This window comes from Daldinia vernicosa (genome assembly GCF_022497035.1).
Source record: "Daldinia vernicosa strain CBS 139.73 unplaced genomic scaffold F5Y00scaffold_17, whole genome shotgun sequence".
Lineage (NCBI taxonomy): Eukaryota > Fungi > Ascomycota > Sordariomycetes > Xylariales > Hypoxylaceae > Daldinia > Daldinia vernicosa.
In genome coordinates, this window is record NW_025953933.1 from 218691 (window position 1) to 236058 (window position 17368).

At 47.6% G+C, this 17368-nt stretch overlaps 2 protein-coding genes across 2 annotated transcripts; one reads left to right on the forward strand and one right to left on the reverse strand.

Annotated features, from left to right (window-relative positions):
* The first annotated feature begins 539 nt into the window (after positions 1 to 539).
* Positions 540 to 12635, forward strand: F5Y00DRAFT_46015 (uncharacterized protein). The gene is made up of 4 exons (XM_048013691.1): positions 540 to 722; positions 826 to 983; positions 1036 to 11715; positions 11770 to 12635. The coding sequence occupies exons 1-4, from the start codon at positions 668 to 670 to the stop codon at positions 12454 to 12456; spliced, it is 11580 nt and encodes a 3859-aa protein (XP_047865856.1). The 5' UTR covers positions 540 to 667; the 3' UTR covers positions 12457 to 12635.
* Positions 12636 to 13959: 1324 nt separating this feature from the next.
* F5Y00DRAFT_46039 (mitochondrial carrier) lies at positions 13960 to 17215 on the reverse strand. The gene is made up of 3 exons (XM_048013692.1): positions 16503 to 17215; positions 15240 to 16433; positions 13960 to 15165 (listed from the first exon to the last, which is right to left on the reverse strand). Exons 1-3 carry the CDS (start codon positions 16689 to 16691, stop codon positions 14440 to 14442), a joined length of 2109 nt encoding a protein of 702 aa, XP_047865857.1. The 5' UTR covers positions 16692 to 17215; the 3' UTR covers positions 13960 to 14439.
* Between the last annotated feature and the right edge of the window lie 153 nt (positions 17216 to 17368).

Consider the following 17368-nt stretch of genomic DNA (forward strand, 5'->3'; position numbering starts at 1 on the left):
TAAGGCAGTTCGGGACTTGGCAGCTAATAACCCGAGCTACGAAGTACCTGAGGTCATCTCTACAATTGCACTTATCGATAAGACCAAGAAGGGTTCTATGATTTTCTATGATTGGCTAAAGTCCTCGCGATCCCTGCTAGCTCTCGAGCTGGTGCTTAAGCTCGAACCAATAACAAAGCTTGATTTTGGAGCTATCGGAAAATCAATAAGGCCTAGCGTTGTATATGTACAATTCGTCAACCGTCGCGCCCACCTCTCAATGACCTTTCGCCTGTCTTTTCGCGCCGTCTCAGCTTTTAAGCTTTTCTCTAGCATCACTCAGCCTTGCGCGCATCCTTTTTCTATACAAGCTTTCTAGTCGTTTCATGATACCCCTCAACCCATTCGATTCTCTACTCGTGCAGGCGTAAAATATACGATACGAATTTCTTCGCGTTTTTATCACGTTATCGTATTCCATACCTACCACGCAACACTTACTAACATTTGCATCTGCGTCGCATCGAGCTATATCGCGTGGCATCCTGAAAGCGCCTCATACTCTGCGCCCCTTCCCGAATACCTTTCTTGTAGATAAGGCAGCGTTCGTAATTCTCGATCCGAATTACCTCCTATGAAGATTATATGGTAACCTCAAGTTGCACACGCGCATGCGGGGGCCGGAGCCATGTCGGGAACAGGGCTTGAGGATATCGTCAAGAGGCTGACGACCCAAGAAACTGGTATGCGTCTATGCTATCATTGATAATACTCGAACTGCTTGATTAGCTGTTACTTTATGCCCATCGCGACTGTCTGCCATAGCTAATCTTTATAATTTTGTAGAGCCTAAATTGAAACTCGAAGCTGCCACTACGCTGCGAGATAGCTTGGATCATTATACCAATGGCCCTCACTATGCCGTGTTTCTTAAGCGGATGATGCCGCTGTTCATCAACATCCTCAGAGGACCATGCTTATTCCAAAGCACATCGCCGGAGCAGGTATGCTTTACTGGTCTTTACGTAGTCGACTCCAGCTAAGTCTGCTATCTAGAAACTCCGGAACTGCGTCCTCGAGATCCTCCATCGACTACCCACCCACCAAACACAAACTTCGCCGGAACCCTTCGAGCCGTATGCCGAAGAGATCGTTGATATATTAATGAGCCTAGTTCGGAATGATAATGAAGATAATGCTACATTATGTGTGAAAATAATATCGGATATTATGAGGCACCAGCCAAAGGTTCTTCATGGGAAAGTCCAGCCGTTTCTGGATCTGATCCAGGAGCTTTTCGAACAGATGGAGAAGGTTGTGAGAGAACAACTTGATAGTACGGCCATTCAGTTCAATGCGTCGGGTCAGCCATCGACACCTGGTAGCACTCAAACAAACTTCCAGTCGCCGCGGCCGGGATCGCCAGTCGCCTCTGTCAATGATTTAGCTCAAGATGCTCAGCAGCAGAATCGACCCTTGTTGAAAGGTATGCAATCGTTTAAGGTTCTCTCGGAATGCCCGATCATCGTCGTATCCGTCTTCCAGACGTATAGAAATATCATCCAGCAGAACGTGAAGGCTTTTGTCCCCTTAATTAAGGCTGTTCTGTGTCTCCAAGCCAAGGCCCAGGAACAGGCCCATGCTGAAGCGAGGGCGAGAGGTACTGTGTTTGCCGGTGTGAGCCCGAATATTAGAAACCGGGTCGCATTTGGAGAGTTTATTACGGCTCAAGTAAAGACCATGAGTTTCTTGGCTTATCTACTACGCCAATACTCTAGTCAACTCGCTGATTTCTTGCCAACTTTACCCGAGATTGTCGTTCGATTGCTTAGAGACTGTCCGAGGGAAAAGTCTGCCGCCCGGAAGGAGTTGCTAGTCGCGATTCGCCATATTATAAATTTCAACTTTCGGAAGATCTTCCTCCCAAAGATTGACGAGCTCTTGGAAGAGAAGACGTTGATTGGCGATGGGCTCACGGTTTACGACACGCTGAGACCGCTGGCATATAGCATGCTAGCCGACTTGATACATCACGTTCGCGAATCACTATCGCCGGAACAAATCCGAAAGACGGTCGAGGTGTATACGAAAAATTTGCAGGACAATTTCCCCGGGACGAGTTTTCAGACTATGAGTGCCAAATTGTTGTTGAATATGGCTGAGTGTATAGCCAAGATGCAAAATAAAGTCGATGCGCGACATTATTTGCTTATGATTCTCAATGCTATTGGTGACAAATTCGCCGCAATGAACAGACAGTACCCCAATGCTGTGAAGCTCTCTAAGCTTTACGCGCAGCAGGCTGCTGATCAGGTCCCTGATACATATCTCGCGGACAAGGAACATCATCCTGAGTGGGATGAGACGGATATCTTTACGGCGATGCCGATCAAGACGTCGAACCCTCGTGACCGTGGCACAGATCCCGTGGCTGACAACAAGTTCCTGTTCAAAAATCTTATGAATGGGCTCAAGAACACCTTTTACCAGCTAAGGACTTGCAATGCAAGCATTCAAATCGACCCAAAGAACGCGCCCCAGCATTGGCAAGAAGTATCGTACGGATTTTCCGCGGAAGAGGTCAAGGTTATCATCAAACTCTTCCGCGAAGGCGCGTACGTCTTCCGCTATTACGAAATTGAGAAACCCACTGCTGAAGCTCAGTATGCTTCACCGGTGGAGTACATGGCGAATTTCTATATGGTATCGAGTAGTAAGGAAGAGAAGGACCTTCTCGAGACATTTGCCACGGTTTTCCACTGCATCGACCCGGCTACTTTCCATGAAGTATTCCAACAGGAGATTCCTCGCCTCTACGAAATGATCTTCGAGCATACCGCCCTCCTACATATCCCTCAGTTCTTCTTGGCAAGCGAGGCTACATCTCCAAGCTTCTGTGGTATGCTTCTAAAGTTTCTAATGGAGCGTATTGATGAAGTGGGTTCGGCCGACGTAAAAAGATCATCAATCCTACTACGACTGTTCAAGCTTGCGTTCATGGCAGTGACTCTTTTTGCGAATCAGAATGAGCAGGTCCTACTTCCCCATGTTGTGGATATAGTGACGAAGTCGATCGATCTGTCTACCAAAGCCGAGGAACCCATGAACTATTTCTTACTTCTACGTTCCTTGTTTAGGAGTATTGGTGGCGGTAAGTTTGAACATCTCTACAAACAGATACTGCCTCTCCTGGAAATGTTGCTCGACGTTCTTAATACTTTATTGATGGCTGCACGTAAACCTACGGAGCGAGATTTGTACGTGGAGCTTTGCCTTACAGTACCGGCACGTCTCAGCAACCTGTTACCGCACTTAAGCTTCTTGATGCGACCTTTGGTTGTTGCACTTAGGGCCGGAACAGACCTCGTGGGCCAGGGCTTGCGCACGTTGGAACTCTGCGTGGATAACCTCACAGCAGATTATCTAGATCCCATTATGGCGCCCGTGATAGAGGATTTGATGAATGCGCTTTTCGAACATCTTAAGCCGCATCCCTACAGCCATTTCCATGCCCATACGACGATGCGCATACTCGGCAAATTAGGTGGTAGAAATAGAAAGTTTATGACAGAGGCATTCCCCGTCGAGTATCAGAAATACGCCGATGATCCTGCGAGCTTCGATCTACGTCTTATAGGATCTAAACGGGATCGTGCATTTCCAGCTGAACTCGGGATCGACGTTGCCATCCGTAAATTGATGGAAATTCCGAAACCGTCTAAGGCTAACACAGCCAGGCAATATGACGGGTACTACAAGAAGCAAGCACTGCAGTTCATCAAGGCCCAGTTGAAGCTACGTGTGGGTATCGATCATCTTCCTGAAGATTTACCCCGATTGGTTCGTCTTCAGGCCCAAGACCTCCTCGCCCGGAAGCCTGCGGCGGATTTCGCAATATTTAATACATCAGATCGTGAACGTTCTGTCGCCAAGAAAGATGAGCAAGATGAGATTACGAAGCGCCTTATCAAGGCCATCATGTATGCGGAATCTCTTCCCGAGTTTCGGGAAGAGGCTGATATATTCCTTATGAACCTTTGTCGACATTTCACCATTATTGAGATCGGGCGGGGGCTTGCGGATATCAAAAAGGAGATGAGTCTCTTCGATGTGCAAGCAGGGGAGGGACCCTTGTATATCGACACCAGGGTTCTTGCGGATGCTATTGTTGAATCACTTGCGTCCGAGCTACCTGATGTACGTGATACTGCTTTTCGGGCGATCCGCGCGGTATACGACTCCACTGCAACCATTTTTGGCTCTGAAACCCATGCTGGTCGACTAGCGTTCTTCAGCCATCTTAGCAGGACTTTCTGTCATGCTTGCAACGAAGAGGAATGGTACACAAAGACTGGTGGCACGCTTGGTATCAAGTATCTTCTGACTGAGATTGATCTTGGTGACTTATGGGTCGTGTCAAAGCAAATGGATTTTATACGAGCTTTGATGTATGCGATCAAGGACATGCCGCAGGATTTACCAGAGAAGACGAGGAACTCAGCTCAAGCTACGCTCGAATCTCTATTGAGACGAATAACAGCAAATGCGAAGAAGGAAGATGTGTTACCCACTCCTGCACCACCAGGCCAACCCCATCCTAAGCACACACGACTGGCCCAGATCTGCGTTCTCTTCAACGATGAACTATCCCATATGAACAAGCACGTTCGGGGGACTGCCAGGCGGTCACTTGAAATTATTGCCAATGCAACCAAGGTAGAAATATGGGAGCTTTTACAGCCGTATAAAGACCGGCTATTACAACCTATCTATGCCAAGCCTCTCCGGGCGTTGCCATTTTCAACCCAAATAGGGTACATCGACGCGATTGCTTATTATATGAGCCTCAAGTCCGACTTTGTCGCCTTTGATGATAATTTAAATCGGCTACTCATGGAGTCGCTGGCTTTAGCTGATGCTACGGATGAGTCCTTAGCCGGCAAGCACGCCGAGTTCCGGACGCATGAATCTATTGTGAACCTTCGAGTTTCTTGCATCAAGCTCTTAAGCAAAGCAATGGGATTTGACGAGTTTCAGAAGGGCCAAAATAACCCTACACGCACCAAGATCGTCTCTGTCTTCTTTAAATGCCTCTATTCGGAATCTAAGCCTACTATTGAAGCGGCGAACGATTCTTTAAAAGCTGTGCTTTCTCAGACTAATAAATTACCCAAAGATTTGCTGCAGCAAGGTCTTAGGCCTGTCTTGGCTAACCTTCAAGATCCTAAACGGCTGAGCACTCACGGGCTAGATAATCTTGCAAGGCTTCTTCGCCTTCTTACTACTTATTTCAAAGTGGAAATTGGTGCAAGATTATTGGACCATATTAAGGTCCTTGCAGATCCGAACCTTCTACAGCAGATCTCGTTCACGTTCTTTGAACAGAATAACCAGATGAAGGTAGTCGCAGCTGTGTTCAACATATTTCATCTTCTACCACCTGCTGCAGAGCAGTTTAAGGAACGGCTAATTGACACCTGTTTGGACCTCGAGGAGAAACTGCGCCGAACTCACCACAGTTCTTTCCGGGCCCCATTATATAAGTATCTTAATCGATACCCAGCCGAGGTGTGGAATTTCTTGGTGAGTAAGTCGGAAGACTTAAGGTATGGTCGATTCCTGGCCCAAGTTCTCCTAGATCCAGAAAGCAAACCCCTAAGAGAGTATGCCGCTGCCAATATTGATGGATTGATATCTGCATGTGCCCAAGTTGTCAATGCAGGCAAAGATACGAGATTCATAGCGGCCGTAAACACAATTAATGTTCTGGAATCGTTGAGCCAACATCCTAATACACGAGGTTGGCTAGAGCGGAAGGATACCATCTTGTGGTTGAGACAAATTGGCAAAGATCTAGAGCTTCACTTGCGAACGAATAGCTTGTCGCCCAACCTACGACTTCCCGCCGACCAAGCGGCGGAACAACTCATGGGCATTTTCACTAAGGCCCTGTCTCTAAATCCGAAGGATTTGGATGCTTTATTTAGCCTAGTGGATTCTGTCACTTCCGAAGAGTTGCGTGCTACACCGTCCTTGTTTCACTTCCTCTATAAGCATGTTATATGTAGCGACTCCATCGACTACTGGAAGGCCGTCGTGCTCCGCTGTCTCGACATTTACGCCGGAAAAAGTTCCACCCAGAAGACCAAATGCTTCCTACTTCGTAACGTCGTCAACCCGATTATTGCTATGGATGTCATGCGGCATTGGCATCAGCCGAGAGCCCAGAGGTTGGTGGATCGAACAGTCATCGAGTCTATTAATGTCAAGATATGGAAAGTCAATCCTGGAGAGCCCCAGGAAGATCTAGGACAGCCTGGCATCGATCATACAAGAATGGAAGTCCTTCAGCTCTCTGCGATGTTAGTTAAATATCATTACGCCATCCTCCAAGATGCCAGGAAGGACATCATCAAGTTTGGATGGACCTACATAAGACTAGAAGATGTTATCAACAAGCACGCAGCCTATGTTGTGATCGGCTATTTCATTGCGCATTACGAGACCCCTCCAAAGATCGTCACGCAGGTATACTATTCATTGCTGAGGACGAATCAGAATGAGGGACGTGCTCTAGTCACCCAGGCCCTCGAACTGATGGCTCCTGTTCTCCCCATCCGTTGTACGGCAGTACAGAGTGATCGCGGTACTAGAGACCACAACGCAGTTTGGGCGATGGCGCCGCGCCGCATCTTGGCCGAAGAGGGTCAGAATGTTCAGCAGATGACAAGTATCTTTCACTTCCTCGTCCGGCATCCTGATCTGTTCTATGAATCCCGAGACAAATTTGCCCTTCTCATTATCACGTCACTCCGAAAAGTATCGCCTTTTGTGTCATCTTCGACCGAGAGCAAGAGGCTTGCCTTAAATATGATGTGGCTAATCTGGCAATGGGAGGAGAGGAGAGTAGACGGTAAACCTAGCGACTCCGAAAGGGTCCTTTCGGAATCACCCAATTCTAGAAAGCGGAAATTAGACAGCGATAAAATGAGTTCCTCGCCACCAGCGGTTCGACAAGTTGCTCCAGTCGATAGGGCTGAGTTCCAAATCCCTGCCGGCTACCGTCATAAAATGGTGAAGTATTTGGTCGAGTTTATTGCGCAGCTAAATGAGAGGTATCAATTGCCCTCGGCGAAGCCCAGAGATGCAGCTCTAACGTCCGGGCCTGCTCTCCCGTCCCAATCTACGGAATTATGCAAGAAGGCAATGGCGCTCCTTTATAATCTGTTACAACCTCGATACTGGGCCGACCTCGACGTTGATTTATTCCCGAATATCACTGATGTTGTCCTAGCTAGCGAGAGAACTACTAAGCTCCTGGCGGCAGATCCTTCAGATAAGGAGAACTACGACGAAAAGTTCATAACCAACATCATCAATACTCTCCAGGTGGTGCGGATCATTCTCAATTTCAAGCCTGACGACTGGATACTGAGAAACATGCCATCTATCCAAAAAGTTATTGAGAAATGCCTCAAGTCAGAAAATCCTGAGCTGCAGGATTGTCTCCATCTGGCAGATAAGAAATATGACGATGGACGCGATGTTAAGTCTACAATCCAGCGGATCCTTGATGCTGTACCAGAGGATGTGCCTATGGAGGATGCGGATGGCGAAGGTGAACCCGAAGCTCCCATTTCGGAAATCATCACCTTCTTATCTACCGTCGCGACGGAGTCTCTAGCAAGTTCCAATTATGTATCGGGCGTCAACATCCTGTGGTCTCTGGGCCAACGCAAACCCTCAGTCATTGACCAGCATATTGTGTCCTTAATGAAGGCATTGCAGACAAAACTTGCCAGGGAACACGTCCAACACTATACAAGTGTGGCCACGCATCAGCAGATGAATATGAGCGCTATACGACCTCAAGATCCAAATGCTCAACCCGGAGAGTTATCACCATATGACCTCAATATCCAGACTGACTTGATGATCAAGGCGATTCAAGTAACTGCAATGCGCATGGAGATACTCGGCGATCACCGACGACCCTTCTTGAGTGTTCTAGCGACTCTGGTCGAGAAGTCCCAACATATTCCGCTATGCGAGAAAATACTCGACATGGTAGAAGGTTGGGTCTTCCGATCCGAGGGGACGTGGCCAACGCTTAAAGAAAAGACGGCAGTACTTCATAAAATGTTAACCTTTGAACATAGGAGCGATACGACAATGCTGGGGAAGTTCTTGGAATTGGTAATCCGTATCTACGAGGATCCGAAAATAGCACGAACGGAACTCACCGTACGAATGGAGCATGCTTTCTTGATCGGAACCCGAGCACAGGATGTCGAGATGCGAAATCGATTCCTGAATATATTTGAAAAGAGTCTATCGAAAACAGCAACTGCTCGGTTGTCATATGTCATAAGCTCTCAAAACTGGGACACCCTTGCTGATTCCTTCTGGTTGGCACAAGCCAATCAGCTCCTGTTGGGTGCAGTTGAGATGAATTCTAGTGTCCAACTCCACCAAGAAGATTTCCGGACACTTCCGGCGTCTCTTATTTTTGGCATTTACTCCAAGGATACCAGAGAGCCTACTGCGATGATTGATGATAAATATGACACCTTCATGGCGAATCACCGACGCTTCGTCGCCGAGCTAGGTGATGTAAAAGTCAGGGACATCATAGAACCGCTCATACAACTTCAACATATCGACAGTACTCTATCGCATAATCTCTGGGTTACTCTATTTCCAATGTTCTGGTCTGCTACCGCCAGGGAGGAGAAGACAGATCTGGAGAAAGCTCTAGTAGTACTTCTCTCGAAAGACTTCCACTCTCGTCAAATCGATAAAAGACCAAACGTGGTGCAAACTCTACTAGCGGGCGCTGCTAAAGCGTGGCCAGAGTGCAAGATTCCACCACACATCCTTAAGTTTGGAGCAAAGACTTACGACGCTTGGTATACAGCATTGGTACAACTCGAGAATGCTGCTATCAAGCCGGATGTGGACTCATCTAAAGTGCGGGAGAGCAATCTAGATGCATTGGTTGAGCTGTATTCCAGCCTAAAGGAGGATGATCTTTTCTACGGTACTTGGCGCCGGCGATGTCAATTTGTTGAGACCAATGCAGCTTTGTCATACGAACAGAATGGCATGTGGGACAAGGCCCAAAAGATGTACGAGGCGGCTCAGATTAAAGCCCGTACAGGTGTCATTCCGTTCTCCCAAGGGGAGTACATGCTTTGGGAAGACCACTGGGTTCTTTGTGCGCAGAAACTGCAGCAGTGGGATATATTACAAGACTTCGCGAAGCATGAAAATCTACAAGATCTTCTACTCGAATGTGCTTGGCGAAGTATTGATATGTGGCAAACCCAAGAACAACGTGACAGCTTGGACATGGTCATCAAGGGCGTTATGGATGCGCCAACTGCCCGGCGAGCATTCTTCCAAAGCTTCATGTCCCTGCTGAAGTTCCACAACAAACAAGAGACTGCGCAGGACTTTTCTCGCGTCTGTGATGAGGCAATACAATTATCTATCAGAAAGTGGCATCAGCTTCCGAAGCGTCTGACCGCTGCTCATATTCCCTTACTTCACAATTTCCAACAGCTCGTGGAACTCCATGATGCTAGCGTAATCTGTCAGAGCCTCGCGAACACGAACCAAACGAACCTGGATGTGAAGTCGGGCGAGTTGAAGCTCCTTCTCGGATCTTGGAGAGACCGGCTACCAAATATTTGGGACGACATAACCGATTGGCAAGATTTGGTCACCTGGAGACAACACATCTTTGGGTTGATCAATAATACATATCTTCAGCTCCTTCCCCAGCAGGGTCAAGGCGCTAATGGTGCCTCTTTCGCATATCGCGGCTATCACGAGACGGCATGGATTATCAACCGTTTCGCCCATGTTGCCCGTAAGCACAACTTACCAGATGTGTGCATAGCCCAACTCAGCCGAATCTATACTCTTCCCAATATAGAGATTCAAGAAGCGTTCTTGAAGCTTAGGGAACAGGCACGGTGCCACTACGAGAATCCTGCGGAGCTTTCGAGTGGTTTGGATGTTATCAACAATACGAACCTCAATTACTTTAACAACCAACAGAAGGCCGAATTCTTCACCCTGAAGGGAATGTTCCTGGAGAAACTCAACCAAAAGGAGGATGCGGATGCCGCCTATGGTACTGCATTGTATTACGATATTGGTAAAGCCAAGGCTTGGGCCGAATGGGGCTACTTCAATGACCGCAAATTCAAAGAGGATCCTACAGATTTGAATTCTGCTAGACAAGCCCTAACTTCGTACCTACAAGCTATCGGTAGCTACAAGAGCGGCAAGGCACGGAAACTGATCGCGCGTATCCTCTGGCTCCTAAGCTTGGACGACTCGAATGGAACCATCGCTGCCGGGTTTGATGATTACAAGGGAGAAACTCCGGTCTGGTATTGGATCACATTCATACCACAACTTCTAACCGGCATGGCCCATAAGGAGGCACCCAAAGTCCATGCGATCCTACTGAAAATAGCCAAGGCCTATCCGCAGTCCTTGTATTTCCAATTAAGGACAAACCGCGAAGATATGCTTGCCATCAAGAAGAATCAGGAAGCCAAGGAGAAGGCACGGCAACGAGCACAGTCGGCAGCATCTAGTGGGAAGCCGAGCAGTTCGCCGTCCCTTAGCAAACAGGAGAATCCCCAGATGAAGCCAGATTCGTCTTCTAGACCCGCAACCTCAAACGGCGAAAGCAGCCTTCAAGCGAAGCCGGAGGCCACCGATGCCAACGCGGTAGCCATCGCTACACAAACAGGTAGCGCGGACCAACAGGTGACTGGAAAGGACGGTGCACCCTCGGCTCCCGCACAGAAACGGCCGCCTTGGGAGCTCACAGAAGAGATAATGTCTGTTCTAAAAACAGCGTTCCCTCTTCTTGCTCTTTCCATGGAGACCATGGTGGACCAGATTCAGAAATACTTCAAATGCCCCCCTGACGAGGATGCATATCGCCTGATCATAGCTCTTTTGAACGATGGTCTAGCATATGTTAGTAGAATGCCTGCTTCGTACGCTAGGGACGTGAAGCTACCATCGGGTACGGAGACCAATATCACGCGCTTCGCCGAAACGATCCTCCCAGCGCACATCAAAAAGTCCTTCGAGGCAGACTTCGTTCAAGTGAAGCCAACAATGTACGAGTATATTCACAAACTTCGCAAGTGGCGAGACAAGTTTGAAGAAAAGCTTGATCGCAGGAATCCGAAAGCGTATTTGGAGACGTATTCGCGTCACTTGAGCGAGTTCCGCTATTTGAAATTCGATGATGTCGAGGTACCCGGGCAGTACTTACAGCACAAGGATAAGAACCAGGATTTCATTCGTATAGACCGCTTCCTTCCTAACGTGGAACTTGTTCGGGGAATTGGTGGCTCCCATCGACGCTTGAAGATTCGCGGTCACGATGGTAGCATTCACTCGTTTGCAGTACAACATCCTGCTGCGCGACATTGCCGACGAGAGGAGAGGATTCTCCAGCTATTCCGACACTTAAACCAGACACTCGCCAAGAAAAAGGAAAGTCGACGTCGAGACTTGCAGTTTACGGTTCCCTTGGTGGTCCCTCTTGCTCCTCATATCAGGATTGTGCAAGACGACCCATCTTATATCACGCTCCAGGGTATCTATGAAGACCATTGTCGACGCAATAACATGCCCAAGGATGAGCCCGTCATGTTTACCATGGAAAGACTGCGAGGCTTGATTGAGCCTAAGGGATCTGTAAGTTTTTCTCGCCAGGCTCAAGTCCCAAATGTCGCTAACAATTTGATTCAGAAGCCTCCCGAGCAAACTGCCACGGCACGTCTCGAAGTATTCACGGCCATCCAGGAGAAATGGGTACCCCGTACTGCCGTCCTAGAATACTTCCAGAGCATCTTCCCCGAGTTCTCCGAATTCTGGCTTTTCCGACGCCGATTCTCGTACCAACTCGCGGCACTCACGTTCATGACATATATCCTCTACAGTACCAATAGGTATCCTCACAAGATGCACATAGCTCGCGGCTCTGGAAAGATCTGGGGTTCCGAAGTAATGTCGTTTATGGCACCCGGAAAGCCCTTCTTCCACAATCCAGAACCCGTACCTTTCCGTCTCACTCCTAACCTACAGACCCTGATGGGCCCTCTGGCCACCGAGGGTATCTTCAGTTGCTCAATTATGGCTATCGCTCGCTGCCTAACCGAACCTGAGTTTGAACTCGAGCATGCGCTCACGCTCTTCGTTCGGGATGAGGTGATATTCTGGTTCACCAGCAGTCACCGAACTGTCCACCTCAATGAAAACCAACTGCGCGAAACAGTCCAGACCAACTGTGATATGATTGTTAAGCGCGCCGTTAGCCTCGCTCAGAGCCCAGTTGGCAACTTACCGGCAAACCAGACGGTCATCGATCTCATCGCTCGGGCCGTCAACCCCATGAATCTGGCACAGTGCGATGCTCTCTGGATGCCCTACCTGTAGTATCCTTCATCGCACCTGTTATCGTCCCGGAATAGGGACTCTACTACTATTTTTATGGTTTTGTTTTGTTTTCTATTTTGCACCAAGGGCATACGGGATTGCGAGGCTATTTTACAGCAAGGCGTTAAGGGACCGGGTCCGAGACAGCATCACGGGCTAGGATGGGGGTTACGGCACGGACTTACTTGGCATCAGGTTAGACGGTCGACATTAGGGATCAAAGGCAAAATCATCACTCGTATTTAGGGTTATGCACTTAGTTCGACTTGAATTGTAATACGTTAGTTTTATGATACTTGTTTATCGTGATTAACCCGCCTTACCTTGTGATATATGCTGGATATAGTTATCCTTAGGTTAAGCAAAACTATCTGTTCCTGAGTTCTGTCTTTCCCATATTAGTAGGTGACTGATGAAGAGAACTGTGTTATTATAACAAGTAGCTACCGCGCATAACAGAGTGACAAACCGACTTAAAATACCTCTTATGTCTGTTTGAAACCAGGCCATGTATATCCTTTTGTATACTTCCTGAAATCAAAACGAAACATTTAGTATCTATCATGTTGCGTATCGGGTCATATAAAAAGGGGAAGTTTTAAAACTATAAGGAGATAGGATATCATGATTCATAATCCCGTCACTAATCCGATGAACAAATTCTATACTAGAGCAAGAAACCTGATCTCTCCCAGAATTGTAACTACCCCAGTCTTATCTTATCGAACATAAATATCCGACAATGGAAGTCGATAATCCACGGGATATTTTCGAATGGTCTCCATTCCTAGCCCTGTCGTTATAGGGGCTGTATCTTTCGCGATGGCGAGAAGGGCGTAGGTAAATGGTGTCACGGGGATCTGACGAGTCAAACATCGTATGAGACAGTTGATGTGCAGCGAAACCAAGCAGAAGTTGGACGAACAGCACTAGAAAGGCATACGAGAGGGGGGGCACCGAGCGAAAGCTACCTGATGTGATGGCTACCTTATTGAGTACCAGCTAGCCAATAATATATATAGCCACTGGCCACCATCAGCGTTTCCAACAAATAAAACCAAATAAACCCAAATAAAGGCTCTTATCTCTGGTAATAAAACGCAAATAAAATAAAAAATCTGGTTATTTGACGATGTTAATACTTGTGTTTGACTTAGTCATTCAGCGTAATGAGGCTAAAATTAGCCCCTGAACCTTTAAATCCCCCCTATTTATATTAGGGGTATGAGTAAAATAAACTTACAAGGGTTCACCACCAGAATATATATTAAAAGTAGGCCTTAGAAGGGTCTGAATGGCCTCATAAGCTTTTTGAGATTTACTCGAAAATAAAAATGCTTACTTTTGATTGGCCAAAAACGTGAAATACTCTGCCTGTGCGGCAAAACCGTTCGATTTGTCGAAAACGCTGCGGCAAATATACGTCCTTAACTGAACTACTTAGTATGTACCTATGTAGCAAGTTAATGCTAAAGCCTTTCAAATACGATATTTATTAACGTTCCAGCTCCAAGCCAAGCTACATGTAGTTGATACACTGTATGGTAGCTAGAAGCAAGTTAACAAGGCCCGCGCGTGAGCGCCTACTGGGTCGAGAAAATTAAGGTATCGGGCTAAGTGATAGTTTGACTACCTGTTATGTGATTGGGAATCTGCTCAACGCGAAACTCGTGTCCCGATGATCTATGAGGTATGCATATAACACGCAAAACCCAAAAGGGGTTTTATCTTGTAACTACCTCTAACTCTCTTCAAGAATCATCTTGAGAGTCATGATCCATCCTGGCCCCCTGTTTTAACTAATTACACATGATGCCAAACTTGGCCATGACCACTGTCTACTTTGGTCGTCTGTAGAAAAAAGCAAAATACAAGAGATCCCTTCGCTATGGGTCGCAAACGCCATTTTCATGCAATCGTCTCCCAAAAACATCTCGAAGGGGAATAAGAGAATTGCAAAAAAGTGTTCTACATAATCTATCATTAGGAACTTCCACCACCGAGGAATTTCGGTATCGTCTTCCAAGCCTGTTGATCGGGGAGTTTGAAGCGGCCAAAGTTCTCGTCAAGGTCGAGGATGATCTTTAGGGCGTTTCGGCTGCGAGCATGGGGCGAGGTGAGATCCTTCTCCTTGATGGCGCCTACGACTTCTGCGACGCCAGTGTGGACTTGGTCTGGTTTTGCTTTTCCAGGGAATGGCAAGACGCTCTGAAGAACTTCGTAGGCCGCAAGTGTGAAGCCGAACTGAGGGGATGATCGAAGGATACGAGCAGGGCCACCCTTGAAGAAGGCTCGGAAGCCTTCCTCCTTCATGATTGTAACTGCTGCGTGTCGGAGGCCAGTATAACTTGTGTCACCCTTACGTGCTTCAACCTGCAGACGGGTCTTGATCACATCACAAGGCGTAGTTAGGTAAGCAGCGGGCATACCAGCAATGGCACCGGCTGAGAGAAGCTGGAGGATTCCGAGCTTCTTGGTGCGAGATTCGCCAAAGAGATCCCTCTTGAGATGGTTGTATGTTGGGAAGTAGATTGCCGAGAACGGCACATCGCGAAGTAAGCAGGCCGAAGCACCTTTATAAAGCCCTGCAAGACCCAAGTTCTTAACAATCCACATTGCAGAGCGCTTCGGTGCACCTGAAGCAGTTTTCGCAACCTCTCCCTGAACTTGCAGTCGAATCTTAACAATCTCGAGGGGATTGGTGAAGACCTATTAATTATATATTAGCAAAGCTGAATGGAAGGCTAAGGGGAAAGTAGTAGAATTAAATAAGATAGACTCACAACTTGGCAAGCACCAGCAGTACCACCTGCTAGAACTTCGTATCCCCAAGGTATGTGGTGTGTCTTTGGGTCTGTGAAAAAGCCGCGGACGAGATCATTTACTGTAAGCTTGATAGCCTTTTCCGGAGCAACACCGACTAGCTGAGGCAGGACCCCAGAGTAGAGACCGCGGAAACCTTCGTTGGCGATAACCTTTCTGAAACAGTCGACAGAATTCTTGTAAAGCCTCTGCCCCGGATCAGCACCTCGTTGGTTCTGCATTCGGGTCTTGACTAGATCAATAGGATACACCATGAAGGCGCCAAAAGCACCAGCCGCACTTCCTAAGAGAAAGCTATAGGCAGACTCAGCAGCTTGCAGGAGGAAGCTTTGCGTATTGCTCTTAGCCTTTTGCGATCCTAGACCACGCTGAGACTGTTCCGCATAATTACGATATCTCCATAATGGATCTAGAACCTTAGCAAAGTCGATCAAACTCAATCGACCAGACGGCTCATCCAAACTGGCGAAGTGGAAGAGGATATCTGCCTCCATCGGGGTGAACAATGAGAACCGGGTGATTTTTGCTGCCTCGTTCAAGAACTCAGCTTTGGTAATCTTCCCATCGCCGCTCTTCTTACAAGCTTGACGTATGATTAACTCCACCAAGTCCATCTCCGTGATGACGTTCTGAAAAGCCCGAACATTTGCGTATGAAATTCTGCTGCCAGTGGAAATGTTGCAGAGGGTGGTAAGGTTGTCCAAGAGATGATCGGACAATTTATGTTTCGCTGTCTCCAGGATAATTCTTGCGAAGTCTTCAGGCTCGATGTATCCATCTCTGTCCTTGTCGAGAAGCTGGAAGGCTTGTCTAACTCTCTCGCCCTGAAGACCACGGAGCATTTGCGAGAACTCGGAGTATGAGAGGGTATGGCGCTTAGATTTATCACCAATGTAGAGCTTTGCCCATTCACAGTCCCAGTCGAAGGGAATGCTGTCAGGGCCTTTGTTGTTTTCATATAGACGCCGGAAGTCCTCGTACTTAACGCTCCCAGTGCGGCTAATATCAAAAAGACGGAATGCAATCTCATACTCGGCGTCGGGTTTCATCAATAGGTTCTCAAAGGCAGCCCAGTCGTGAAGCGTCACTCTACCAGTGTCTTTGCGATCGGCTACGCGGAAGAGGAGGCCGTATTGATCACGGCTAATCTTGTGCTATAGAGAAGAGCAATAGATTAGCAATTGAAAGTTGACTATCAGCCTAGAATATAAATAAGAGCTCACGTAGTCTTCATTCGGCGGGGCAATAGCCTCAATGAACTCCTCCGGTCCCATATACAACTCTCCTGTGTGCTCATCCTTCTTGGCATTGTCCATGAATAAGGCACGGTGCGAGGCAGAAAGGGTGGAGGGCTCCTCAGAGCCAAGGAGGCTCTCTTTGACCACCTCCTTCACAATTGTGGTTTTGGACATTTCGCCGGTACTTGGTTTGCGACACAAAAAGCACCTATCTGTGGCGGCAAAGCACTTTACCAAGGAATGAGGACGATTGTGGCTTATCGATTAGTGCGCGGAATTGACAGATTGGCCAGCTCTAAGTAGTAATAATAAGTAATAAATAGGTAATTCACGATCGTCGATTGTGGAGCGCCGATGTAAGGAGCGGACGGCACGGTCAATCCGGAGAACCTGGGGTTTCGGACGGGCGGAAGTACTAAAATCAAATAATGAAAGTGAAATAAACGATGGAGAGGAACGTCAACATTGACGAGAAACGCAGTTAATTGATTTGAGGCCCTAGAGGACGAGGTAATTTTGGCCGCAAAAACGTGAGAATCGCAGGTGCCGTCGAAGTCGAAGGAAAAAGAAAAAAAAGTTCGCAGAGTGATTTAATTTTTCTAGATGGCGCGTGAGATCTGCGAACACGGGGGTAGTTGCCAATGGACAAACGTGGGTAGTATGACTAGCCGCACCTGCCCTAAAACTTAAATTTAGGTGCCTTAGTTCAGGTCAGGTTAGGTACCTGCCTAGGTACCTAACCTACCTAATGTTCCTGACCGTAACTTCAGGCAAGTATGGTCCTGATCGGCTCGGATTGCCCGCTGCAGGTAAATTCCCGTGCTGTATGTAAGTTCTTATTCGCTTCATTG